This window comes from Bombina bombina, chromosome 11, assembly GCF_027579735.1.
Source record: "Bombina bombina isolate aBomBom1 chromosome 11, aBomBom1.pri, whole genome shotgun sequence".
Lineage (NCBI taxonomy): Eukaryota > Metazoa > Chordata > Amphibia > Anura > Bombinatoridae > Bombina > Bombina bombina.
The window spans coordinates 30568787-30579694 of NC_069509.1; the positions used below are offsets into that span (position 1 = coordinate 30568787).

The following is a 10908-nucleotide window of genomic DNA, read 5'->3' on the forward strand; positions in this document are numbered from 1 at the left end:
GAGGTGTTTAATGTCCCTTTAAACATTAGAAAAAGGATAATATTTTGTGTTGTGACATAAAAATGTTATGAAATCTGAAAGTTTTCAAGTTTCTCATTTGTTAAATAATATCATTTTGTCAATAAAAATGTATAGAAAATTTGTTTTCTCACTTGTTTTAGAAGTAACTACATAATATCATTCATTTTGCCTCGACCCCAAAGGCTTAAAGCGATGGTAAATACAAGTGTTTGTGAAACACTACGATTTACCATTTATATAAATAATGGCTACTTTTTAGTCATGAAGTGTACGCCACGCTGAGCGCCTCAGGCAACCCACGGCAGAACGCTATTTTGCAGTGAGGTGATGTTAGCCAATAGCGTGCTAGCCATACAGCATAATGCCACCTGGGCCGCACAGCTATTGGCTAAGACGTGGAGATGACACCTCATTGATAAAATAGCATTCTGCCGTGGGCTTCCCGAGGCGCTTATCGCGACATACACTGCAGACAAAGGAAGTTTCAGCATGAGGTAATTTATACTTCATGACTAAAAGTCCCCTTTATTTGTAGCACTGGTAAATCCTAGCGTTTCACAAACACCTGTATTTACCATCACTTTAAATATTCACTATCTGGTACTTTACAGAAAACGTTTGTCAACCCCTTGCGCTACCCAATCCGATCACATCATTTTTGCCTCATACCATCCCTTTAACGTCACCTAATAAACAATAATGTTTACTTTTTACATTTTTTGGAGCTGCTATTGTCTTACCCACATGAGTGATTGAGTGCAACATAGAAAGAACGGTATTTTATTTCTCACTGTCCACTCACTTTACATAGCACAACCCAATTGTGGTTTCTACCAACCCAACTGCTGATTCTTCCTGTATATAACATAGCCCTAGACTTACTACAGACCCTGTATATAACATAGCCCTAGACTTACTACAGACCCTGTATATAACATAGCCCTAGACTTACTACAGACCCTGTATATAACATAGCCCTAGACTTACTACAGACCCTGTATATAACATAGCCCTAGACTTACTACAGACCCTGTATATAACATAGCCCTAGACTTACTACAGACCCTGTATATAACATAGCCCTAGACTTACTACAGACCCTGTATATAACATAGCCCTAGACTTACTACAGACCCTGTATATAACATAGCCCTAGACTTACTACAGACCCTGTATATAACATAGCCCTAGACTTACTACAGACCCTGTATATAACATAGCCCTAGACTTACTACAGACCCTGTATATAACATAGCCCTAGACTTACTACAGACCCTGTATATAACATAGCCCTAGACTTACTACAGACCCTGTATATAACATAGCCCTAGACTTACTACAGACCCTGTATATAACATAGCCCTAGACTTACTACAGACCCTGTATATAACATAGCCCTAGACTTACTACAGACCCTGTATATAACATAGCCCTAGACTTACTACAGACCCTGTATATAACATAGCCCTAGACTTACTACAGACCCTGTATATAACATAGCCCTAGACTTACTACAGACCCTGTATATAACATAGCCCTAGACTTACTACAGACCCTGTATATAACATAGCCCTAGACTTACTACAGACCCTGTATATAACATAGCCCTAGACTTACTACAGACCCTGTATATAACATAGCCCTAGACTTACTACAGACCCTGTATATAACATAGCCCTAGACTTACTACAGACCCTGTATATAACATAGCCCTAGACTTACTACAGACCCTGTATATAACATAGCCCTAGACTTACTACAGACCCTGTATATAACATAGCCCTAGACTTACTACAGACCCTGTATATAACATAGCCCTAGACTTACTACAGACCCTGTATATAACATAGCCCTAGACTTACTACAGACCCTGTATATAACATAGCCCTAGACTTACTACAGACCCTGTATATAACATAGCCCTAGACTTACTACAGACCCTGTATATAACATAGCCCTAGACTTACTACAGACCCTGTATATAACATAGCCCTAGACTTACTACAGACCCTGTATATAACATAGCCCTAGACTTACTACAGACCCTGTATATAACATAGCCCTAGACTTACTACAGACCCTGTATATAACATAGCCCTAGACTTACTACAGACCCTGTATATAACATAGCCCTAGACTTACTACAGACCCTGTATATAACATAGCCCTAGACTTACTACAGACCCTGTATATAACATAGCCCTAGACTTACTACAGACCCTGTATATAACATAGCCCTAGACTTACTACAGACCCTGTATATAACATAGCCCTAGACTTACTACAGACCCTGTATATAACATAGCCCAAGACTTACTACAGACCCTGTATATAACATAGTCCTAGACTTACTACAGACCCTGCCATATAGTGCTCTAGAAAACTGCTGCCATATAGTGCTCTAGAAACGAGCATTCCCCTGAGCTTACGTTTCTGCATTTCAACAAAAGATTCCAAAAGAACACAGAAAATTTGATAACAGAAGTAAATTAGATAGTTAAATAACATGCTCTATCTGAATTATTAAAGAACGTTGGGTTTGATGTCCCTTTAAATGCTGAGAATCTCATGATACATGCGGCTGACATCTTTATTGGTGACATACCCTGTGCTGAGCAATCATCTGTTCCTGGGCACACTGCATCTGCTGAAGCTCCTTCAGACGAGATTCCAGGGGGGCGACTGCAGACATCAACTCATCCTGGGGAGAGGAATAATCATATTAGCTTACAGTTAGTGTATCATCTGTATGATGTGTGCCGATCTAGCTCCATGATCTGTGTACAGTTGTAAAAACAGAATATTTCATTATGCATAGAATAAAAAAAAGTTTGCAGTTTACAATTTTCCTGTAATATACCTCAATTATTTTTTTTCTATCCTCAAAGAGGCTAAATCACATCCTGCAGGATTAAGAACCCTGACCCTGCAACATACCACAAAGCAGGAACTATTCTTCATTGGCCGCAGCAAAGTAGATAAGATAAACATGAGACTTTTCAAGATGAGTATGTCTTAACTATAGAACAATGCACAATTTGCTACTAAAATGACAATTTTACATAATGAATTGTGCATGCAGATTTTTCTGCACACAGCGCTTAATTGCTGAAATGCACTATTCATATATAAAACGTCAATGCCCCTTTAATGCATAGACTCTGCAGGTTACATGTATACATATGTGCAGCGCTTACACTACACCGTAGCACAAATTCCCACTACATCTGAGCCTTTTTTGACAAAGTACTCAAAAGCTGCAATCAGTTCCTCTGAGTGTTGAAATCACCACCAGTTCAGATAAGCGCAGCCCAATTCATGCGTTTAGTTTGCTATACACAAATAAGTGTATGTACCTCTGTATGAGTATGTGTATACCAGAACGTTTATAGTAGATCTGCATGTGTGTTACATCAGTATGTAATTGTATGTAACTCACACTAGCTGGTGTGTATAACAGTACATGTGTGTTACATCAGTATGTAATTATATGCAACTCACACTAGCTGGTGTGTATAACAGTACATGTGTGTTACATCAGTATGTAATTATATGCAACTCACACTAGCTGGTGTGTATAACAGTACATGTGTGTTACATCAGTATGTAATTATATGTAACTCACACTAGCTGGTGTGTATAACAGTACATGTGTGTTACATCAGTATGTAATTATATGTAACTCACACTAGCTGGTGTGTATAACAGTACATGTGTGTTACATCAGTATGTAATTGTATGTAACTCACACTAGCTGGTGTGTATAACAGTACATGTGTGTTACATCAGTATGTAATTATATGTAACTCACACTAGCTGGTGTGTATAACAGTACATGTGTGTTACATCAGTATGTAATTATATGTAACTCACACTAGCTGGTGTGTATAACAGTACATGTGTGTTACATCAGTATGTAATTATATGTAACTCACACTAGCTGGTGTGTATAACAGTACATGTGTGTTACATCAGTATGTAATTATATGTAACTCACACTAGCTGGTGTGTATAACAGTACATGTGTGTTACATCAGTATGTAATTGTATGTAACTCACACTAGCTGGTGTGTATAACAGTACATGTGTGTTACATCAATATGTAATTGTATGTAACTCACACTAGCTGGTGTGTATAACAGTACATGTGTGTTACATCAGTATGTAATTATATGTAACTCACACTAGCTGGTGTGTATAACAGTACATGTGTGTTACATCAGTATGTAATTATATGTAACTCACACTAGCTGGTGTGTATAACAGTACATGTGTGTTACATCAGTATGTAATTGTATGTAACTCACACTAGCTGGTGTGTATAACAGTACATGTGTGTTACATCAATATGTAATTGTATGTAACTCACACTAGCTGGTGTGTATAACAGTACATGTGTGTTACATCAGTATGTAATTATATGTAACTCACACTAGCTGGTGTGTATAACAGTACATGTGTGTTACATCAGTATGTAATTATATGTAACTCACACTAGCTGGTGTGTATAACAGTACATGTGTGTTACATCAGTATGTAATTATATGTAACTCACACTAGCTGGTGTGTATAACAGTACATGTGTGTTACATCAGTATGTAATTATATGTAACTCACACTAGCTGGTGTGTATAACAGTACATGTGTGTTACATCAGTATGTAATTATATGTAACTCACACTAGCTGGTGTGTATAACAGTACATGTGTGTTACATCAGTATGTAATTATATGTAACTCACACTAGCTGGTGTGCATACTAACAGTACATGTGTGTTACATCAGTATGTAATTATATGTAACTCACACTAGCTGGTGTGTATAGCAGTACATGTGTGTTACATCAGTATGTAACTCACACTAGCTGGTGTGTATAACAGTACATGTGTGTTACATCAGTATGTAATTATATGTAACTCACACTAGCTGGTGTGCATACTAACAGTACATGTGTGTTACATCAGTATGTAATTATATGTAACTCACACTAGCTGGTGTGCATAACAGTACATGTGTGTTACATCAGTATGTAATTATATGTAACTCACACTAGCTGGTGTGTAAAACAGTACATGTGTGTTACATCAGTATGTAATTATATGTAACTCACACTAGCTGGTGTGTATAACAGTACATGTGTGTGTATACAGAAGCCTCACCTTGTAGCCTCCCACCGCCTCCTGTATGGGAAGCAGGGTGTGTGGTGGTTGCTGGTCGTTGCCCCCCGTGCAGCGGGCACACATCAGCCTGCCATCTTGGGTGGAAAACATCTGTATCTTCTCCCCATGTTCTGTACACAGTCCCCTCTGCACCCCATCTTGGGTCTGTACAGGGGGAGGGTGACACTTAGGGCAGGAAGGGTAAGTCTCCTGTCCCCTCCATGTCCGCTCCAGACAGCTCCGACACAGGCAGTGCCCACAGGGTAAAGTGACTGGATCTCGGGGGACATCACGGCAAAGGACGCAGCTCAAGGATGGCAGGAGGGGCAGAGGGGAGGGGCTGGCAGCCATCTCTGACAATCTGTCACACGTGCTTTTTACCTAGACGTCACCTGTCTGGCTCTGATGTCACACCTATCAATCTGAACTCACACCTGACCCCAGATGTCACAAACCTGTCTGACCCTAGATGTCACAAACTTCTCACACACCTGTCTGACCCCTAGATGTCACACTGACTAAACACTAGCACACACCTGTGTGATCCACTGCTATCACTGTTTAATGACAGTCTCGGGATATCTCACTCATGCTATCAATAAGTAAACCACCTTTGTGCCCAGTCTCTGATGTCTCCCTGCCGTAGGTCTCTTTCTTGCAGTATAGCTACCTTAATTTCTTGCCTTGCTAGCTCTATAACTGTATGTACTCTCAAACCCAGGGGACGTCTCTTTCTGACCTTGCAGTCTACATGTGAGGCCTTACTGTCTGTCTATGTTTCCTGATTTAAGGGCTGTCTCTAACAAAGCAGACAGATTCTGCCTGGCCCTGCAGTTTCACCTGTCTCTTTCTGCCTGACCCTGCAGTCTAACTACTGTGTGACCTGTCTCTTTCTGCCTGACCCTGCAGTCTAACTACTGTGTGACCTGTCTCTTTCTGCCTGACCCTGCTGTCTTACTACTGTGTAACCTGTCTTTCTGCCTGACCCTGCAGTCTTACTACTGTGTGACCTGTCTCTTTCTGCCTGACCCTGCAGTCTAACTACTGTGTGACCTGTCTCTTTCTGCCTGACCCTGCTGTCTTACTACTGTGTAACCTGTCTTTCTGCCTGACCCTGCAGTCTTACTACTGTGTGACCTGTCTCTTTCTGCCTGACCCTGCAGTCTTACTACTGTGTGACCTGTCTCTTTCTGCCTGACCCTGCAGTCTTACTACTGTGTGACCTGTCTCTTTCTTCCTGACCCTGCAGTCTTACTACTGTGTGACCTGTCTCTTTCTGCCTGACCCTGCAGACTGTCTCTTTCTGTCTGGCCTGCAGTCTAACTGTACTGTTTCACCTGTCTCTTTCTGCCTGGCCCAGCAGACTGTCTCTTTCTGACTGGCCCTGCAGACTGTCTCTTTCTGACTGGCCCTGCAGACTGTCTCTTTCTGACTGGCCCTGCAGACTGTCTCTTTCTGACTGGCCCTGCAGACTGTCTCATGCACTAGTTGTCTCCTCGTCTCTCTCAGGTTTCCCTTTTGTTTCGGCCTCTGCGGTATTCCCCTATACCTGTCTGTCTCTCTTCCCCCCACTGACCCCTGGGCTCTCAGGATGTCTCTCTCTCAGCCCCTCTTTCCTCCCTGGGTCTGTCTCATGCGTCTGTCTCTGAGCCGCAGAGGGAGGAGGAGGATGGGGGGAGGGGAGAGAGCGAGGGGAGGGAGCGTAAGGGGGCGCACAGAGAGACAGGGGGGAAAGGGCGGGAGAGACGGAGAGGACGGATGGGGTGAGACGAGGGGAGGGATAGGGGAGGGATAGGGGAGGGAGGGGGAGACGCAGGGGGCAAGGATTGGGGGAGGGAGAGAAGGGAGGGACAATGTGGAGGAGGGGGAGGAGTGGGAGGGATATCAGACGGAGAGGAGGGGAACATGTCGCGCGGACAATACAGAGTTAACTTTGCTCCATAATACTGCACATATGGTTAGAATGCCAGCTCTTCAGCCAACACGTGTTCTACGGGCTTAAAGCTCATGCCCGGGAGTGATTGGGTGGCAAGATGGGGAGGGGCGGTACTTCAGCTTGATGGGGGAGCGGGGGACCTACGGAGGGAAAGGGGGGAGGCGGGAAATGCGTTGAAACAATGACACAATGTGTCCAGCGCAAACATCACAGGGCCCCGGCTGGTCTTGTGACATGGGGAGGGGGCCAAGGGCTGAGACTGAGGGAGACGAGGCAGGGGTTAGTTGTCTGAGGGAAACGAGCGATGGGATGAGGGAGATAAGGCAGGGGGTGAGGGAGGGGATGAGGGAGATAAGGCAGGGGATGAGGGAGATAAGGCAGGGGGTGAGGGATGGAATGAGGGATATAAGGCAGGGGCTGAGGGATGGGATGAGGGAGATAAAGCAGGGGCTGAGGGATGGGATGAGGGAGATAAAGCAGGGACTGAGGGATGGGATGAGGGAGATAAATCAGGGGATGGGATGAGGGAGATAAGGCAGGGGCTGATGGATGGGATGAGGGAGATAAGGCAGGGGCTGATGGATGGGATGAGGGAGATAAGGCAGGGGCTGAGGGATGGGATGAGGGAGATAAGGCAGGGGCTGTGAGATGGGGTGAGGTAGATAAGGCAGGGGCTGAGAGATGGGATGAGGGAGATAAGGCAGGGGCTGAGGGATGGGATGAGGGAGATAAGGCAGGGGCTGAGGGATGGGATAAGGAAGATAAGGCAGGGGCTGAGAGATGGGGTGAGGTAGATAAGGCAGGGGCTGAGGGAGATAAGGCAGGGGCTGAGGGAGATGAGGGAGATAAGGCAGGGGCTAAGGGAGATAAGGCATGGGATGAGGGAGATAAGGCATGGGATGAGGGAGATAAGGCAGGGGATGAGGGAGATAAGGCAGTGGATGAGGGAGATAAGGCATGGGCTGAGGGATAGGATAAGGGAGATAAGGCATGGGCTGAGGGATAGGATAAGGGAGATAAGGCAGGGGCTGAGGGATGGGATGAGGGAGATAAGGCAGGGGCTGAGAGATGGGATGAGGGAGATAAGGCAGGGGCTGAGAGATGGGATGAGGGAGATAAGGGAGGGGCTGAGAGATGGAATGAGGGAGATAAGGCAGGGGCTGAGAGATGGGATGAGGGAGATAAGGCAGGGGCTGAGGGATGGGATGAGGGAGATAAGGCAGGGGATGAGGGATGGGATGAGGGAGATAAGGCAGGGGATGAGGGAGATAAGGCAGGGGATGAGGGAGATAAGGCAGGGGCTGAGGGATGGGATGAGGGAGATAAGTCAGGGGCTGAGGGATGGGTTGAGGGAGATAAGGCAGGGACTGAGGGATGGGATGAGGGAGATAAAGCAAGGTCTGAGGGATGGGATGAGGGAGATAAGGCAGGGTCTGAGGGATGGGATGAGGGAGATAAGGCAGGGTCTGAGGGATGGGATGAGGGAGATAAGGCAGGGGCTGAGGGATGAGATGAGGGAGATAAGGCAGGGGCTGAGGGATGGTATGAGGGAGATAAGGCAGGGGCTGAGGGATGGGATGAGGGAGATAAAGCGAGGGATGGGATGAGGGAGATAAGGCAGGGGCTGAGGGATGGGATGAGGGAGATAAGGCAGGGGCTGAGGGATGGGATGAGGAAGATAAAGCAGGGGCTGAGGGAGGGGATGAGGGAGATAAGGCAGGGGCTGAGGGATGGGATGATGGAGATAAGGCAGGGGCTGAGAGATGGGGTGAGGGAGATAAGGCAGGGGCTGAGGGATGGGATGAGGGAGATAAGGCAGGTGCTGAGGGATGGGATGAGGTATAAAATAAGGCAGGGGATGAGGGAGATAAAGCAGGATATGAGGGGGATGGGATGAGAAAGATAAAGCAGGGGATGAGGGAGATTAGGCAGGAGATGAGGGGGGATGGGATGAGGAAGATAAAGCAGGGAATGAGGGAGATAAGGCAGGGACTATGGGATGAGGGAGATAAAGCAGGGTCTGAGGGATGGGATGAGGGAGATAAGGCAGGGGCTAAGGGATGAGGGAGATAAAGCAGGGTCTGAGGGATGGGATGAGGGAGATAAGGCAGGGACTATGGGATGAGGGAGATAAAGCAGGGTCTGAGGGATGGGATGAGGGAGATAAAGCAGGGTCTGAGGGATGGGATGAGGGAGATAAGGCAGGGGCTGAGGGATGGGATGAGGGAGATAAGGCAGGGGCTGAGGGATGGGATGAGGGAGATAAGGCAGGGGCTGAGGGATGGGATGAGGGAGATAAGGCAGGGGCTGAGGGATGGGATGAGGGAGATAAGGCAGGGGCTATGGGATGAGGGAGATAAAGCAGGGTCTGAGGGATGGGATGAGGGAGATAAAGCAGGAGATGAGGGGGGGTGGGATGTGGAAGAAAAAGCAGGGGATGGGATGAGGGAGATTAGGCAGGGGATGAGGAGGATTCGGCAGGGGCTGAGGGGTGGGATGAGGGAGATTCGCCAGGGGCTGAGGGAGATTTGACAGGGGATGAGGGATGGGATAAGGTATAAATTAAAGTGGGGATGAGGGAGATAAGGCAGGGTATTAGAGATGGGATGAGGGAGATAAGGCAGGGGATTAGGGAGAGATGGGATAAGGGAGATAAGGCAGGGGATTAGGGAGAGATGGGATGAGGGAGATAAAGCAGGGGATTAGGGATGGGATGAGGGGAGATAAAGCAGGGGATGAGGGATGGGATGAGGTATAAAATAAGGTGGGGATGAGGGAGATAAAGCAGGATCTGAGGGATGGGATGAGGGAGATAAGGCAGGTGGTGAGGGAGATGGGATGAGGGATATAAAGCGGGGGATGAGGGAGATTGGGCATGTGATGAGGGATATTAGGCAGGGGATTACGGATGGGATGAGGGAGATACAGCAGGGGATTAGGGAGAGATGGGATGAGGGAGATAAGGCAGGGGATTAGGGAGAGATGGGATGAGGGAGATTAGGGAGAGATGGGATGAGAGAGATAAGGCAGGGGATAAGGGAGGTTAGGCAGGGGATTAGGGATGGGATGAGGGAGATTAGGCAGGGGATTAGGGATGGGATAAGGGAGGTTAGGAAGGGGATTAGGGATGGGATGAAGAAGATTAGGCAGGGGATTAGGGATGGGACGAGAGAGATAAGGCGGGGGATTAGTGAGATAAGGGAGGTTAGGAAGGGGATTAGGGATGGGATGAAGGAGATTAGGGATGGGATGAGGGAGATTAGGCAGGGGATGAGGGAAGAGATGGGATGAGGGAGATGAAGCTGGGGTTTAGGCGTGGGATGAGGTAGATAAGGCAGGGGCTGAGGGATGGATGAGGTATAAAATAAGGTGGGGATTAGGGAGATAAAGCAGGATCTGAGGGATGGGATGAGGGAGATAAGGCAGGTGGTGAGGGAGAGATTGGATAAGGGAGATGGGATGAGGGATATAAAGCGGGGGTTGAGGGAGATTGGGCAGGGGATTAGGGATGGGATGAGGGAGATAAAGCAGGGGATTAGGGAGAGATGAGATGAGGGAGATTAGGCAGGGGATTAGGGAGAGATGGGATGAGAGAGATAAGGCAGAGGATAAAGGAGGTTAGGCATGGGATAAGGGAGATTAGGCAGGGGGTGAGGGAGATAATGCAGGGGATTAGGGATGGGATTAGGGAGATTAGGCAGGGGATTAGGGATAAAATGAGGGAGATTAGGCAGGGGATTAGGGATGGGATGAGGGAGATTAGGCAGGGGATTAGGGAAGAGATGGGATGAGG

The 10908-nt window shown here is 46.7% G+C and overlaps 1 protein-coding gene across 2 annotated transcripts in view; it reads right to left on the reverse strand.

The window, feature by feature from the left end:
- The window catches only part of LOC128642236 (zinc-binding protein A33), a 26124-nt gene extending 19192 nt beyond the window's left edge, over positions 1 to 6932 (reverse strand). The window contains exons 1-3 of one of the 2 annotated variants that reach the window (XM_053694935.1): positions 6233 to 6932; positions 5180 to 6019; positions 2627 to 2722 (exon numbers count right to left, since the gene is read on the reverse strand). In XM_053694935.1, the coding sequence (XP_053550910.1) occupies positions 2627 to 2722; positions 5180 to 5530 (447 nt within the window). In that variant the 5' untranslated portion in view covers positions 5531 to 6019; positions 6233 to 6932. Of the gene's footprint in view, positions 1 to 2626; positions 2723 to 5179; positions 6020 to 6105 lie in introns of both variants that reach the window. The other variant, XM_053694934.1, reaches the window with a different exon arrangement.
- Between the last annotated feature and the right edge of the window lie 3976 nt (positions 6933 to 10908).